At 39.4% G+C, this 18549-nt stretch overlaps 1 protein-coding gene across 2 annotated transcripts in view; it reads right to left on the bottom strand.

Moving 5' to 3' along the window:
• Positions 1-18549, bottom strand: part of AKAP7 (A-kinase anchoring protein 7) — a 242581-nt gene that overhangs the window by 105025 nt on the left and 119007 nt on the right. The window contains exon 8 of one of the 2 annotated variants that reach the window (XM_089676170.1): positions 3752-5816. The exons of the other annotated variant lie outside the window; for it this stretch is intronic. Coding sequence (XP_089532296.1) covers positions 5779-5816 — 38 coding nt within the window. The 3' untranslated portion in view covers positions 3752-5778. Of the gene's footprint in view, positions 1-3751; positions 5817-18549 lie in introns of those variants that run through there. 2 annotated transcript variants of the gene reach the window in all.

The raw sequence follows: 18549 nt of genomic DNA, 5'->3' as shown, positions 1-18549 counted from the left end.
AATCCAAATGGAATGCTTAGAATAAACTTACTAAATATAACAGACCTATGTATTGCTTAAATTTATGAGAGGGAATGGTAGATAAAAATAGACTGCATTGTGGAATTATAAATTAACCAGACCTACTAACCTGCCTCTAGGTATCCTTTCCAGTTCATGGACTACATAGATGTCCCTTGTCTTGATCCCCTAAGATCCAGGCAGCAAGGACAGGTAGGAAATGTTCATTCCAACAATATGCACACACTTGCTGGCTCTGCTAGTTTAGTGTAAACAATCTTGATAAACATTTTTACTAAGAAATATGTTTTTCTGTACTGAAAATTGCAGGAAAGCATATCTTGGGATTCTATTTTTAAATGTGTGGAATCCTGGGTGAATGTTGTGTGAAATCATTTATAAATAGATCCCTTAGATACGCTTTCTTGCCATTTCAGTACAGGAAAATATATTTCTTAATAAAAATAAATGTTCATTTTTAAAACTTGTTCACACTAAATGTGTAAATGTGTAGAGCCAGCAAGAGATAAAAATGAAGCACACAGCACATTTATTCCATCGAGTTGCACTTTTCAAATAATCTTTGAAATGCAATCCTTAAAAGCCAAGAAAAGACCATGAATCAAGATATGTTACCAACATGGCTAAATGGTTAGCACTTCCTCCTGGCAGTACTAGGGTCGTTAGTTCAAATCCCAACCATGGCACCAAATGCCTGGAGTTTGCATGGTCTCCCTGTGCCTGCGTGGGCTTCCTCCGGGTACTCCAGTTTCCTCCCACATTCCAAAGACATGTTGGTAGGGTAATTGGATCCTGTCTAAATTGGCCCTACTATGTGTATATATGAATGTAGGTTAGGGACTCTAGACTGTATGCCCCTTGAGGGTTAGGGACTGATGTCGTATGTACTCTCCAGCGCCTCAGGATATGCACAGCCAAAAGGGAAGCCAAGGGTACGAGGACAGCGACAACCAAAGGAAATGTTCCAGGGGTGCAGCGCTCCTCAGACGGGGAAATCAGCCACTGGATAGAGAGAAAACAGGTGGCGCACACACCTAGTGCATTATCCAAGGTTTATTGTAGGAATGAGATAATAGGAACATACTCACAGACGAAGCATGTGTCTAAAAAGCATAGAAAAAGGGACTGATGTGAATGTACAAAATATATGTAAAGACTGCATAAATTGACAGCGCTATATAAGTACCTGTAATAAATAAATAAAACAGGTTTGTATAAAAAATAATTTTACAGGACTGCTACAGAGTGATAAAGTTCTGTAAAAAAAACTAATTCAAATTGTAACACCATGTAGGTGTCTGTGTCTGATTAAGTTTTTTTAAAGTAAAATAAGTCTTTTTCTAAAAATAGAAACTATATTTTTGTCAATAATATAAAAAAAAAACCAATCCTCATCAAGTCATTTAAATACCCTATAAAGTGGGGTTCTGCAACCCGCAGATCGCAATCTACCAATATATCGCAGTCAGGTGACTGGTAAATCGTGGTCTAAGCTGGTTGACCCGCCATCCCAGAGTATCAAACAGAGTGCAATACAGAGGGACTACTTGTAAAGTTGGAGCTGTAGTAGGGAACAAGAGCTGCATAAGCTGATGCCTCCTCTATAGTGCTGGCTCCTGTCCCGTGTGGAGTGATACCAACTGCACTCCACCTCTTATCCCAGCTAGCGGTCTCCAGGGTGGTGCCAGCAGCAGGAAAGAAGAGATTTTCAGGTCAGTGTAAAGCAATACACTGGGAATAATAGTATAGGGCTGCTTTCACACTGATGCGCTACGGTTTACCCACACTGCAAGTGCAGTGCAGTGTACCTGCAACTTTCCTGTGAGTTTGCTGCACTTAGCAATAGACTTCTATTATATCCTGTGGTTTTGGTGCACTTTCTGAAAGCGCAGCTAACCCAAAAAAGTTGCAGATGCGGTGCTGTGTAGTTAAGCTGCAGCACATCAGTGTGAAACAGCCTTATAGGGGACTCAGAACAGTAAGGATTAATTTACATTCCCAGTTTGGGGGTGGTAAAACTCCATAGATAAGAGGTGTTTTACCACACCCCCTTTAGCTGCAGTGGCCGGGGGTGTACACATGTCTCAGCTGATTATATGCCCTGTCATGGTTGGTGGATGTAGCACCTGCCAAGAGTTACCAATTCAAGGTAATGAGGCCTCTCTGCAAGTGCCCTACAACCTTATGCAGTACAGCAGACAAGGGGTTAAAGCAGGCAGCATTGTGTTGCTTTCTCACCACCTGCTTTAACCCCTTGGACCCCACAGAAGCATGCAGTTGCAGGGTGCTTGCAGAGTAGCCCCATTTCCTTGAATGAATCATGAATGGCAGGAGGTAGCACCCACCAAAAGCAACAGGGGCTTAATTAATGATTACTATGCACACCTTTGGCTGCTGCCTTAACAGCTAAAGGGGGTAGGGCTTGGGGGCAGTGAAACCATGGCTCAACTGCTGGGTTTTACCACTCCCTAACTTTATGTGTGAACGAGCCCTAAAGGTGCCGCTGCCAAATGTAACTAAGGGCTCATTCCCAAGTGCAGCAGACACTGCTGCTCTTCTGAAAAGCAATCCGAGTGTGTTTTACATGTCGCAACATGCAATATATTGCCACCTTACCACCTGATTTAAACCCATGATTGCCATGCAATGCAAGCGATTGCAACACAGTAGTACGGCAATTAGTGGTTTAAATCAGGTGTGAGGAGACGGCACTTGGGGACACTGTGCCCGGTGATTTTGACTTCTCCCTTTTTGTTCAGGTAGATCTCTACCTCTTAAAGTTTGCCTACCCCTGCTGTAAAGATTTTAGCAAATATTATTGCAGACTCTTCCCTGTATCTGTTTATCTGATATAAAGACAGACTATTCCATTACATTCCTCAAAATTAGCGCTATTTAGTCAGCCCTGCCTACTATAATATTGATATAAGGAAAATGTAATCACGTCCATCCCTATGGTGCTCTTTCTGAAATATCATCAAATATAAAACACTCATTACATTGCTATCTAATAAAGCACACTAATTAGTCTAAGATATTGAAGGTGGTTGATACTTCTGCCCTGAATTTCAAGAAAGTATCACTTTTAGAAACAAAGTGAAACCAAGTTCAGAGGGGTACATACCTTTTTCAAGTCTTGTAGGTAGACAAATATACTCTATAACAGGGTCTCCAAACTTTTTAAATAAAGGGCCAGTTTACTGTCCTTCAGACTTTAGAGGGGCCACAATGTGGCCACTGGGGGTAGAAAATGTCCAAGCATCAGTTGGAGTAAACAATGCCCCATCCTTGGTGTCATTGGAAGGAATGATGCCCCATCATGGGTGTCATTGGGCCCCACTGTTGGTGTCATTGGTAGGAATAGTAACCCATCATTGGTGTCATCGGTAGGAATAGTGTTCCATCACTGGTGTGATAGGGAGGAATTGTGCCCCATCATGAGAGTCATTGGGCCCCATTGTTGGTGTCATTGGGAGGAAGTGTGCCCCATCATTGGGAGGAATTGTGCTCCATCATTGGTGTCAATGGTAGGAATTGTGCCCCATCATTGGTGTCATTGGGACCCATTGTTGGTGTTATTGGCAGGAACTGTGCCCCATTGTTGAATGAAATGGTGCCCCAAGAGCCAAATAAAAGCAAGCAAAGTGCCGCATCCGGCTCCCGGGCCACAGTTTGGACACCACTGCTTTATAAGAGTTACAATAGCTGAGAGTTTCATTTTCAAATACCGTTTTGCTTTTTTTTCCAGTAAAAGTCTTTATTAAAGACTGCAAGTATACAGTCAAATATAAAAGTACATAGAAAACAAGTAAAAAGTTACATGAAACAACAGCGGTATCACAGATTCACAAACAAAAGGTATGGATTATGATACACAATACAGTGATGCAGTATGGTATCCATATAAGGTAGCAGCGTGTACCCACCGGAGCAGGGAAAGTATAGCTCAATCAGCAGCAAGGGGGGGAGGGGGAGGGTGAAGGGGAGAAAAGGGGGAAAAGAGAAGTGATATATTCTATTAGAAAACCCACATTCCAAGGTCAATAAATTATGAAATTAAACAGTAATCCCTGAACATCAACCCGGCAACTCCAGACTTTGGCAAATATTTGGGGACAGTTCCTACCAGCATAGATCAATTTATATAAGGGCAAAGTTCCATTTATAGCTGCCTTCCAGGCACTCACAGTAGGGGAGTTTGGAGACCTTCAACAAAGAAGAATTTCTCTCCATGCATAATAAGAAGAATAAAATACAGCAAGTTTCCCATGTTTAATGGGCACCGGCCCCTCCGGAATGCCCAGTAACCACAAGGTGGGATCTAATGGTAGAGGGAGCTTGCCCACTGCGATAATGGTATCCACCACACCATGTCAGTACCACTGTATGGCAGTGCAGAACCAAAAAACATGGAAGTAGGTGCCAACCTCTGTTCCACAACGAAGGCAGGTATCCGAGGTCACAGGATATATAATGGGTAGACATCAGGGGGTATAGTAAACCCAGTCAAGGAATTTAAGTTGAAGTAACCAATCCCTGGAGGAAATCATAACTTTCAGAAATTGAAGTACACAGTCCTCCCAGTCGTCATCAGTTAAAGTAGGGATATCAACCTGTTGTTTGTTATATAGAGTAGTCATTTTAGGTAGGGTCAGAGGAGTCAATTGAGAATAGAGTGCAGACATTGGCTTAGGGAGGTCCTCAACTGACAGCAGTCGCTCCAACGGGTCAGAAGTCAAGGAAATGCTGCAGGGGAATTGTGTGTGTGCCACATGCAGAAGCTACAGGAACCTAAAAAAGATGTGGTTATGTAAAAGATAAAGGTCTTGCAGCACATTGAAGGACAGTAGGGAGCCTTGTGGCATAATATGTTTGAGTACTGTAATTCCGTGTCTGGGCCATATGGAAGGGTCTGGGATCATGTGAAAATGGGAATGGTTGGGATTGCCTCATAAAAGAGTGTACAGAGAGTATGCATCGTATCCTGCATTTTGGATTCTAGCTTGTTTCCATACAAGGAGTGTGGTTTCCATCGGGACTGTAAGAAAGACCGCAGCTGCCGATAGGGCAAGTTACTAAGGCTTGTATATGAACCCAACAATGCAGCTTCAAGCATGACAGCGGCATTGTCCTTAGGTTGTGCAAATCACCACTATTTTGCTTTTTGACTACACTGCACCTATCTCACTGCAAATAAAATAAATTATTTAAACTGATTACCAAATTATTAAGAAATGTCGTAATTGCGATATAATTAGTAGACAGAATTTGATGGGAAACTCTAGTCCTGGAGACTCCAGAAATAATATTTTGGCATAATAATTTACAAGTTTTAATCTCACTAATTCTGCTACAAGGGTGTTCAAAGTATCCACACGCATCCGGCTGCATTTCTGACAATTGCTAAGAGAGTTTTGCAGTCCTCAGAATTCTAGTATGGAGATCACTTCACACAATCCTTAAGAAACATAAGAAAGTATTAGGTGATTAAACTCTACAGGAAAACTGCAATATCAATTTAGAGCAGATTACTTTTTAAAGCCCAAGTGTGGTGAAACATACCACAAGAGAACATAAAACATTGGATATAACGATTGAAGCAGAAATGTTCCAAATTTAGCATATGATGAAAAAGCTACTTGTGCAGAGGTTGAAAGAGGTTTATCCAGCTATATAGTCAGGTGAAGTTTCATGCAAATCTTGACTCTTCCAGTAAAGGATGGGCTGAATCTCCTCTCACCTTTAGAGCCTTGGCCCTTAAATGCTATAGGTGGCATCACAGTCTAACAAGGAACCTGGGGAGGTAGAATGGAATGATGTCAAAATTCAAATTATAAAATTCAGTTGCCTGTATTTCTACATTTTCTGACTATTATAATAAGTGGTTTTCCCTGAGGGTAAACTCTGCAGATGTATGATTTCCTCATATGCTTAGGTTGCGTTGTCCAAGATGAGACAGGTTTTCCTTAAGTAACCCTATCAGTACAGGGTCACATTTATCTAAAAGTATACCAGCTAAGAAGCGGGTATAATATACTTACCTTTCAGGCAGCCTTTCTTTAACCACTTCAATACCAGACACTTTAACCCTCTTCCTGCCCAGGCCAATTTTTAGATTTCAGCACTGTCACACCTGAACTACAATTACTTGGTCTTGCAACACTGTACCCAAACAAAATTTTGATAATTTTATGAGAAAGATAGTGCTTTCTTTGGGTAGTATTTGATCACCATTGGATTTTTAATTTTTTGCAAAATAAATGAAAAATTACAGAAAAATTTGAAAAAATCCCACAATTTATTAGTTTTTGTTATAAAATTTTGAAAATAATCTTTATTCATAAATGTAGGCCTAAATGTATTCTGCTACATTTCTTTGGTGAAAATAAACCAACATCAGTGTATATTATTTAGTCTGTGTGAAAGTTATACAGTCTATAAATATATTTTTGAAAATTGATCAATCCTGGAGGTACTGACAGCCTCTCATTTCTTTAGGCCCTAAAATGCCAAGATAGTACAAATACCCCCCCCCCCCCCAATACCCCTGGGTATTTGGTAAGAGGCATAATGAGTATTTTTACATTGTACATTTTTGTCACAGTTTTTTTGGAAAATGAGTAAATAAAATATTTTTTTTTTCACATTTCTTTTTACATACTGTCACCACAGTACTACAGCATCAAGTGTCACCATATGACTGGTGGTGATCAGGGACACTGACTGGTGAAAGTATGTAAAATAAAAAAGGATATATATATTTTTTTAATTTTTAAAACATTTATTCTGATTTGACATTTGTTTTTTCACCATAGTGACACTGTACTGCTCTGGGGCGGTGATCAGGATTTTTCTTACACCATGATTGATTATTGCAGTGATGATCACTGTATAAACAATCATTTCTATGAATACCATCCATTCTGGTGCCATTGTATACAACTGTAATAGCTGAAATTGGCTTCAGCTATCACATGGTACAGGTCTTCTGTGATTGGCTATCACATGGTACAGGTCTGCTGTGATTGGCCATCACATAGTACAGGTCTGCTGTGACTGTATCATGTGATCACTGTGACCAATCGCAAAGATGATAATATTACACAATGAATGGCTATGAATGAAAGCCATTGTGTACAAATGGCATGTGATCTCTGTGATTGGTCACAGAGATATCACATGGTAAAGGGCCAATCCGGTACAATGATCTGTGTTTCACTGTGTCTAGATCGTGCCGATGCGTGGCCCCTATGGTACATCATATTGCCCACCCAGAATAATGGTGCTTCTGCTCAGCCTTATCATTATAATAGGCCAGGTGGGAGGTGGTTAAATGATATCCATATTTTCAAAAAATTATTCCATACACAGTTGCTACCTAATGGTTTCTACATACATTGGGATGATTGAGTGAGAATGTAGCCACCTTCTAACAGGAATTTAGAGCACATAAAAAAAACAGGAAAATTTGGAGAAGGTTAAGAGCAACAGAAGGAGCTTTTTTGAGTTGAGAATATATACTTGAATAGAATATATATGTTTTAAGCTTAGAGGCACTTTAAACACAGCTGCAAGTATCTGACAAGTCAGATGAGTCAAATACCAGTTTCCTATGCTGCATTCAGTGGTTCCTATGGTGTGGGAAAAAACAGAGAATGCAGTGGATGAGCATGTATCCCACATACCTGAAAGTGTAAAATACTTGCAGTGGCTAGGGAGCAAAGAAGCTGCGGTTTTTCAAAACAAGATCCACTAGAAAGGTAAGTATTTTCCCTCTTAGTTTATCAGGTATCTTTTTACTGTACGTGACCTTCACTGACAGTCGCTTTAAGAACTAGACAAATAGAATGTATGCCACTACTTACTATCATTATTACGGTTTTCTAAAAGTAAACAAATCAATAATTCATTCCTTAAAATAATAAAACTAAAAGATCTATAATTGTCTTTTTTCATAGCCATTCTTTCTTGAACACAAAATTCAAGGCAACACATGCAGAAAGAAAACAAAGCTGATTATTGTTAAGGCCTACAAAAGCACCATTTCAGAAACAAAATCAATAGCTCAGGCAATAGTGAAGCTTTTTTATTTTTTGTCTACTTTGAACTACAATTCAACAATAAAACTAATAAGTACAAAACTAAAGCAGCTTAGTGCAACTATTTCAATGTACTAGTAAAATATAAATAATATCAAAGACTGCTATGTTTATGGTTGAACCTCATGTTTGAAAATGCTGCCACTTAAAAAATAAAGTATCACAGCAAGGCTAAATGCATAGACACAATGCAGCTTTTCAAAATACAATGCAAACAATAAGGTGTTAAATTCCTGATAGGTAAAAAGTGAAATGTGGGGATCAGTAAGAAAATAAATAGTGGTTGAAGATAAAAACCTATTCCAAACTGAATGTTGTCTCATGCCAGCCACCTCATGACTGCTTGCTTCGTAGAAATAAAGCTGGCCAAGCTCTTGGAAATTCTCCTGCTTTGCACTGACACATGATCTGTAATCAACAAAAGTTGCCTAAAAATTGGACCTATATATAGTTTCTGAAATGTAGCAACCACAAAGCATCCTTTATCCATGCCTAGTTATGGAAAATGTTGTTTAGCCAGGCATATTTCCAACCTCTGGAATCAAGAACATATATCACAACCCTTATTTACTCTGATAACGTACTATTGTGTTTTTTTTTAAAGGTTTTTTTTTGTGTAGGAACAAGCAGCATTTCTTTGGAAAAAAATCATAAAGCCATAATAACCCAATGTTCGTTTACCCAGTGAGCTTCTCACCCTTCTGATGTCTCCTGCTTTTTTCTTTAAACACAAAAATACATTGTAGTTTTCTTAAAATCACTCTTCTGTTGAAGATTTAAAGGGAACATATAGTTTTTTGTTTGCTTTTAGATAAACATGTAGGGAAGCAACTTAATTCAAAGAATTTTAGTGAAGTGTGTTGTGTTCCCTTAAAAACTATGTTTCTAATATGTCATTATAAATGCTCATGGTGGCAGATATATTTGATTAGCTGCTTTACTACCACGCTACAGCACGGTAATCCAGTTACGGGAGGGCATATTATGATGTCCTTCCAGAAAGCGCCCCCCGCGTGCCCCTAGCAGCGTGCACCTGCCCCCAGCAGTGCACGGACCAGTATGTAAATACACGCGCCGGTTATCGGCAGTACTTTCCTCACGCTGTGACAGCGTGAGGAAAGTACTGCCGGTAACCAGAAAATGTCAAAGCAGACATCTGCACTGATTATCAGTGCCCTGATTATCAGTGCAGCCCCAAAAGTGCCCATCAGTGCCCAACAGTGCTGCCCAGCAGTGCTACCAATCTGTGCCCATCAGTGCCCTTCAGTGCTACCGATTAGTGCCCTTCAGTGCCGCCTATCAGTGCAACATCATCAGTGCCCCTCATCAATGCCCACCAGTGCCTCTTCATCAGTGCAGCCTAGCAGTGCCCATCAATGCTGCCTATTAGCACTGCCTCGTCAGTGCCCATCCGTGCTGCCTATCAGTGCCCATCAGACTGCCTATCAGTGCAGTCTCATTGTTGCACATCAGTGAAGGAGAAAAATTACCTATTTGCAATATTTTATAATAGAAACAAAGAAAACTTTTTTTCTTTTTCAAAATTTTAGCTCTTTCTTTGTTTATAGTGCAAAAAATAAAGCACTCAGTGGTGATTAAATACTACCAAAAGATTTGTGAGAAAAAAATGATAAATATTTCATATGGGTAGTGTTGCATGACCGCGCAATTGCCATTCAAAGTGAGACAGCGTTGAAAGCTGAAAACTGTCCTGGGCAGGAAGCAGGTATAAGTGCCCGGCAGGCAAGCGGTTAAAGCCCAACTACTGGAAACCTAAAAATTCTCCCTTGCAGTGGGCTTAGCCCTCACTGCAAGGGTTGACTGCTTGTTTATGTTTAGGGGGCATAGAAAAGAAGATTTACTTACACGATCCTCTGCGCTTCTAGACTGGTCCCCTCAGTAACTTCTCCCCCATGATCCAGCAATCTAAGGTTCGGCATTGAAAATTCAAAACGAACAACAGGTTGCACAAGAGAATAGGCCAAACTTCAAAAAATTCTTCAGCTATATTAATAGTGAAAAGGTCAGGTCTGAGCACATAGGCCCTTTACAAGATAATTGTAAGTTGGTGACTGGGGATAAGGAGAATCCAAATTTATTAAATATCTCCTTCAGCTCTTCAGATAGTATTAACTTAGCCCCAAATGATCCACAATGGCTAAAAACTGATATGGTCCAAAGACACTTAGATAAAATAAAGGTGATTAAAGCACCTGGACCAGATGGTTTACACCTTCGGGTCCTCAAAAAGTTGAGCTCTGCTATTTCTAAACCATTGTTTCGAATTACTGGTGCAGTACCATTGGACTGGATAAGGCCAATGTTTTGCCTAAACAGGGATCGAGTGTTTACCAAGTAACTACAGATCAGTTAATTTAACTTCTATAGTCAGGAAGATACTTGAGAGTTTAATAAAAGACCACAAGGAAGAGTTTTTACTAAAAAAATTATATTTTAAGCAATAGTCAGCATGGATTCATGAAAGACGGAAGTGGTAAAACAAATCTGAATTCTTTTTATGAGGAGGTAAGCAAAAACATAGGAAAAAGGAGTGGCTGTGGATAGTTTACTTGGTTTTTGCAAAATGTTTGACTCTGTTCTCCACACACGACTAATGTGTAAGTTAAGGTCTACTGTACACACCTAATCACATGGTATTGCAGTACCATGTGATCTGGTGCCCAAAAACATACTGTTTGCAATCTGCATTTGGGGTGCCAATAACAATGTATTGGCACACAAAGCAGATTGCAAAGGCAGTGTGTTTTGAACACGGTGCAGGAAACACATGTAACATGCCTTTCCAAAACCGCGTTCTGGTGTCAACCAGTCCTGAATGGTCTAAGGTGATTAGTGGTGCATCCAAAGGTTCAATGCCGGGACCCTTACTTTGTAACCTATTTATATGAAATAGAATTTGGTATTAAATATACCATTTCACACCATAAAAAAAAAAAAAGGTGCACCGTTTCGGAGCCACACAAGGCTCTGTGTAGCTCTGAAATGTTGCACATTTTGTTTGTAATGTGATCTGCCTTCAATATAAAAACCATTGGGACTTATTTGAAGATCTGTGGTGTGCTGGTGAATATTTACATTGTTGTGGATGCTCCAGTATCCAGCTGGTAGTCGTTACAGCACCTGGTACTTTTGAGAGTTCATTCCAGGAACGTGTGTGATGGGAATATGAGCTGTTAATTTGCAAGCCAACCTCAATGCACTATTTAAAGGACCCTGCATTCACTATATCTGGTCTTCCACAGAACACACTACATGGAAATGCAATTATTTTAGTAAATATAAACTGCAAAATACCTTTTCTCATCAGCAGTTAGGGCAGTCTTGTGACTTCAACAGAGCACATGTAGGAGGAGTTTTCTTTCTGCTCTAGGAGGATGCAAAACCCCTGACCTTTGTCTGGACAGTGCTGATTGGCCCTGTGTTGATCACATGCACTCTCCCAAGAACAAAAAGCCTCTCTAGCAATACACACTAAATTGAGCATGTGCAGAGGGTCTCCACACAACATGTCTTCTCAGGAGATAAAGAGGGAACCACTGGAAGAAGGGGAGGATCAGAGAAGTCAGGATCAAACAGCATTTTTACACAATCTGGAGAACCCTTAGGTTCCACAGTGAGTATAACAAGCATGCTTTACTGCATATACAGTCGGATTTTACTGTTGTGGGTTTAGTAACACTTTAATTTGGCAATTATGTGGCAAATAAGGTTTAATATTGATACAATAAATGTAAAGTTATGCATCAAAAATTCTAGGAGAACAGCTGGGGGTTCATGTTGGGAAGGATCTGGGTGTTCTGGTAGATAATAAACCTATAGCATGCAATGCCAAGCTGCAGTTTCTAAAGCTAGTAAAATACTTCTTGTATTAAAAGAGGTATAGACTGCAGAGAGAGACATCATTTTGTCCCTGTACAATTAGTATGACCTCAACTGGAATATGCAGTTTGGTTTTTGGCACTAGTTCACAAAAAGGAGATTGGAGAACTGGAGAAAGTGCAGAGATTGACAACCAAACTGATAAGGGGCATGGAGGAGCTCAACTATGGGGAAAGATTAGCTGAACTGAATTTATTCTCTCTTGAGAAGAGGGATATGAACAACATTTATAAATACATAAGTGGTCCATCTAGTGAACTTGGAGTTATTCATTTTCAGGTTATTACAGAGGACAAGGGGGCACACTTTGGGGTTTATTTACTAAAGCTGGAGAGTCCAAAATCAGACTCCCTTCTGCATAGAAACCAATCAGCTTCTAACCTCAGCTTGTTCAATGAAGCTTTGGCAATGAAACCTGGAAGCTGATTGGTTTCTATGCAGAAGGGAGTCTGATTTTGGACTCACCAGCTTTAGTAAATAAACCCCTTTATGTCTGGCGGAGACATTTACCTTTGCATATGGAAAGGCTTCTTCACAGTAAGAACTGAAAATATAGAATAGGCTGCCTCAAGAAGTAATGCTAGGGCTGGAAGCATTCCCCAATGCACAAAATATAACTGGATACAAACAGCATTAGGTAATTACACCAGACATAGTTGCCTTCTGAGGGATTAGGAACGATTTTTTTCACCAGCTTGAGCAATTTGGGTCATGCTTTATAGGGTTTTCTCTGCCTTTCTCTGGATCAACTGTGGATAGAGGATAGTGCATATAGAGATTTATAAACATTGAACATCCAACTGAAATACTGCAAACAGTAGTACTGCAACACATTCTGGTGAAGTGGCAAGTACTGCTAGTGGGGTGTTGCAAAATGGGTCACAAAGAGTTAGGGCAACACAGTCCCAGAGTGTTCATGCTAGTCACTTTCAAATCTTTGGTGCTACCCTCTACTTTAGTAGTGTCTGTCATCTCCCCGTTTAAAGTCGAACCAGGTATTCAGGTAGAAACAGACAATTTCTCACCAATTTAACATTTTATTGCCACTAATCCAGATTCCAGTTATGTTAGACTATTTGAGTGGAAGCCTGTCACTGTTTATGAATTTAAAAATCTTTCTTGACATGACCCTAAACATGGGAGTTACAAAAATAAATAAATAAAACTACAGTCATATTGGTCTACACACCAAATCACCACACGTTCATATATCCCTCAATCATGGGAAATGCATGCTCAATTGGGTTGAGATTAGGTGATTGACTCGGCCATTGCAGAATATTCCACTTCTTTTCCTTTAAAAACTCCTGGGTTGCTGTTGTTTTTTTTTTTTTTGCTGAATTTGGGCTGACAGTATATCTCTAAACACTGCAGAATTCATCTGGCTGTTTCTGTCACATCATCAATAAACACCAATGACCCAATGCCACTGGAAGCCATGCATTCCCATGCCATCACACTGCCTCCACTATGTTTTACAGATGACATTGTGTGCTTTGGATCATGAGCTGTTCCAAGCCTTCTCCACACTTTTTTCTTTCTGTCATTCTGGTACAGATTAATCTTAGTTTCATCCAGCCAAAGAATGCTTTTCCAGAACTGGTCTGGCTTTTTTAGATTTTTTTCTGGAAAAGTCTAATCTGGCTTTTCTATTCATCAGGCATATGAATAGTTTGCACCTTGTGGTGAGCCCTCTGCATTTGCTCTCGTGAAGTCCTCTCTTGATTGTAGACCAGGGATTGAAATTTCGAGTCTAGACCTACTAGTCAAGCACAAACCTTACTCTCCACCAGTTGCCCCACTCAACCTCTCCCAGGTCCTCCTCCAACATGTCCCCCAAGGCGGTGGAGAGCAGGCCTCTCCTCGTGTCCCCCGCAGCGGTGAAGTCGGCTTCCGGAAGTTGGCTTCACAAGGAGGCTTGGAGCGCAAGTGGAATGCAAATCGATCCACGGGGCCTGGGGATCACATTGCAAGCCACCCGCTCCATCTGTGCTTGCCACAAAGGGATTTCCACTCACATTTGGCGAGTGGAAATTTCAAGCCCTGTAGACTTTGACAATGATACTCCCACCTCCTGGAGAGTGCCCTTCACTTGTCTGGATGTTGTGAATGGGGTTTTTCTTTACCAAAGAGAGGATCCTACAATCATCCACCACTGATGATCTTCCGTGGACGTCCATGCCTTTTTATGTAGCTGAGCTCGCCAGTGCATTCTTCTTTCCTCAGAATGTACCAAACTGTTGATTTGACCACTCCTAATGTTGCTGCTATCTCTCTGATGGATTTGTTTAGTTTTTGAAGCCTTACAACGGCCTGTTTCACTTGCAAGGACAGGTCCATTGAACACATGATGTAGGTTCACAGCAATAGATTCCAAATGCAAATACCACACTTAGAATCAACTCCAGACCTTTTACCTGCTTAATTGATGAAGAAATAATGAAGGAGTAGCCCACACCTGGCCATGAAACAGCTTTTGATTCAACTGTCCAATTACTTTTGGTCCCTTGAAAAAGGGAGGGTGGCTACTCTTAAGAGCTGTAACTCTTAAACCCTTCCTCCAATTTGGATGTACATACCCTCAAATTAAAGCTGAGAGTGTGCACTTTCAGCCCATATATATATAACTATAGCTTGAATATGTTTTGGTAAATACCTGAAATAAACTAAAATTGTGCCTGTGTCCAAATATGTATGGATCCAACTATATATACACCATGGTTTGTGGACTCTATAACTTTCCTACAGACTAAATAATACACTAATTTGGGGTATTTTCACCAAAGAAATGTAGCAGAATACATTTTGACCTAAATTTATCAAGAGATGTTATTTATTTGCAAAATTTTATAACAGAAACAGAGAAAAATGCCTTTTGTTTTCAAACGTTTCAGTTTTTTAAGTTTATTTAACAAAAAATAAAAAACTCAGTGGTGATTAAATACCACCAAAAGAAAGCTCTATTTGTTTGAAAAAATTATACATATTTTTTATGGGTACAGTGTTGCATGAACGCACAGTTGTCATTCAAAGTGTGACAACAGTGAAAGCTGAAAATTGGCCTGGGCAGGAAGGGGGTAAAAGTGCCCGGTATTGAAGTGGCTAACATGGTTTCCTATGGGACACGTACACATCTATGCTGTTTTGAGCCACTGCATTTTGGAAAGGGCCAGGGACTTTTTTTAAACGCAAAATGCCACGTTTTTGGTTCAATAAACTTCAATGGAGACATTGCAGAAAATGCATGTAGTGCATTTTTCATGTGTTTTTAATCTGCCCAGCAACAAATTGCACCCCCCCCCCCAAAAAAAAAGCAAAAAACGTGGCAAAAACACACTGCAAGATAGACAAAACTCAAACTGCATTGATGTGAACCCGGCCAGGATACTGCAACAGTAACATGTTACAACCTAAACATGGGTGTAACATGTTACATATTACAAAGGGTGAACTTATCCTTTAATGAACCATAGTATGTCACCAAGTGTGCTGAAGTTAAAATCTCAACATATTTGGTATCTATTTACTTGACGCAACATCATCTTTTATATTTTACAAATAAAAATGGATATTAAATTGTGTATGTGAAAAATTAAAAAACTGCCCCAGCAGGCAAGTGGTTAAAGATGACCTGTTTCTCCACATTGGTATTCCTAGTTAGTTCAATCAAAACATTCACATAAAGTCTGGTCATTCTACCAACATACTCAACATGGCATGTGACACATGAGGCGACGTAAAAGACACTTTTTCTGAAAATTCACCAACTGTTTAAAGTGGTAGTAAACTCTCATTTTTTATTTTTACCTATAGGTAAGCTCATAATAAAGCTTACCTGTAGGTAAAATGAATATCTGTTTAGGAGATGTGCAAATGTGCACTGTTTAGGAGATAATCTAGCGAGCAGCAGCCAGTGAAATCATCATGCCCATGCCACTTTCAGAGCTTTGTGCTGAAGCCAAGAGTGACATAATTGCAGCTTGACCAATCAACTGGCCACAGCCCGCGAACCTGGAAGGAAGACCGGGAGAAGATGGAAGCCTCTGCAGTGGTGACAGCGCGCCTGGAGGACTTTGTTTTAAGGTAAGTCCTTCATAATGTGCTAGTATGCGATGCATACTAGCACATTATGCTAACTTTTTTTAATTTTTTTTTTAGTTTACCACCACTTTAATGCAGAAAAAATGACCATCCTTATACAACTGGACAACATGAGCATCACTCAGAAAAGCAAAACTCACACAACAGATCCACATCTGAACATGCTTGTGTGCTATCAAGTATTTTTTTCTTTTAAAATGGAATAAACTGGGTGACAGTATATCCCCAATAATCATTTGATCAAAAGAACTGGTAATTAGAACTATTAGAAGTAGTGATCATTTTTATCTATTGAATAGAAAGGAGGCTTTTTAGATCTTTATGTTATTGACCACAGAACTTTGAATGGGATGTTACCCTTTGTTATAAATGAATCCTGATTTTGAGTAGGTCTGTTTTACTTTGTCAGGTTTCCCTACATAATAAAGGTTCACTGGTCAGTGAACACTCTGAAGCTTCATGAAGGGTGTCCCCTGCTTTAAGCAAAAGCTGAAATGCATGTACAATATTTACTCTTTATTTATGGTTAAATACTTATGACTTTTTTATGATATAATTTTGTTTGCTTCAATAGATGCCACATTTTGTACTTTTATGACATTAATATATATTGTTAAGCTAAAAAATATTTAAATATTACTGTGCTGTTCATGTATTTTGAACAAAAGAACATTTGGAATTCACTGCAAACTAAACACATTTACAGCTCTGCTGCATATATTGACACATAAAATGTGTCCCTGTACATGAAATATACATAACTGAGACACTTTCAGGTTTCAGTGCCCCTGCATAAAACGCATGGCCGTCAAATAAAGCTTCAATGCTTAATGATACATTAGATATTCTGTGACATACGGACAGCCATATATTTGATAAAGGGGCTCTAAAGCCAGCAAGGAAAATCACAACAAAGATTCCAACTTCATCAGGATAACCAAACATCAGACATGCAGCCATCACACATGGAGCTAAATTCTGTGAACTGCTTTTTGCACTTGAATAGGTAATATGATGGATCTCTGACCATATTCTTAAAAAATTTTCAAAGATTCACAAAGAAAATAAAAAACCTAAATTAAATAAAAATAATAATATAGCGAGCGCTTTTAAACGTCAGAAAGCAGCTTGCATAAGATCAACCTCTAAAATCCTTAACATAAATGATAAAAAAAATGCAGCGCTCATAATAAAGTGCAATAGTGACATATAATGCGCAATCTTATGCGCTAATACAGTGAACATATGCGTGGTGTCTTAAATGAAGACAATAGTTGGTAAATTGTGACATCATTACATGGTGACATAAATACAACCAATCTAATATAAAAAGTCTATAAAATAATTTAATCAAGGTGCGCCAGTTATCCTGGAAACTTGCGTCAATGGTATTATGTGCCCGTGACTTCTATGATATGAAGAAAAAGGGATGTACTCACCAGACGCAAGATAATAATGCGCATATAATGTAAGTAGTCATCTAGGACCCAATGGATAAGTGATACTCCAATGGCACTGGAACCTGGGTAAGACCTCTCAGGGGACCCTCTCAAAGGATAGGGACTCTTCGTTGTCTTTAATAACCAGTAGTAGGTAGACTCAGCAGAAACACCACCTTTAGTAGCTCAAAATAAAGCCACCAAAAAACAAAGGGCTAATATAGTATAGCAATTTTATTTTCCAGTAGTGGTGTACAAATTAAAGCGGCATTTTCAACCGATATGCTCTAACAGTCCATAGCCATAAGTAAACATTGGTGGGTAGCAACAGCTACAAAATGAATATAAGATGGTAAATGTAGCCCGTAAATCAATAGCATGCAAGTCAGGAATCCAAAATGGCTGCTGGTTTAGCACATGGTTTACAGCAGTACTCAACAGTGAAATAGGAGGTCGGTGCGGCAAGCTTGTACTGACACGTTTCGTGCAATGGCACATTGTCAAAGGGTTTTTCTTCATAAATTTTGATAAAAATTTATACTGCTACATTTCTTTGGTAAAAAAAAAACAAAATCAGTGTATATTATTTGATCTGTGTGAAAGCTATAGAGTCTACAAACTATGGTACCAATCACTGAAAATTGATCACACCTGATGTACTGATGGCCTATCATTTCTTGAGGCTCTAACATGCCAGGACAGTACAAATACCCCCAAATGACCCCTTTTTAAAAAGTAGACATTCCAAAGTATTTAGTAAGAGGCATGGTGAGTTTTTTAAAGTTGTAATTTTTTCACACAATTCTTTGGAAAATGAAGATTATTTTTTTTCACAAAATTGTCATATTAACCAATTATTTTCTCGCACACAGCACAGGCATACTTGCAACTACACCCCAAAACACATTCTGCTGCTACTCCTAAGTATGGCGATACCACATGTGTGAGACCTTTCCACAGCACTGGCCCAACACGCAAGGAGGTGTTCT

Source organism: Staurois parvus, unplaced genomic scaffold (genome assembly GCF_062004578.1).
Source record: "Staurois parvus isolate SC_StPar_1 unplaced genomic scaffold, SC_StPar_1.0 ptg000165l, whole genome shotgun sequence".
In the NCBI taxonomy this organism is placed as follows: Eukaryota; Metazoa; Chordata; class Amphibia; order Anura; family Ranidae; genus Staurois; species Staurois parvus.
This window is presented reverse-complemented; position numbering and strand designations above follow the sequence as displayed.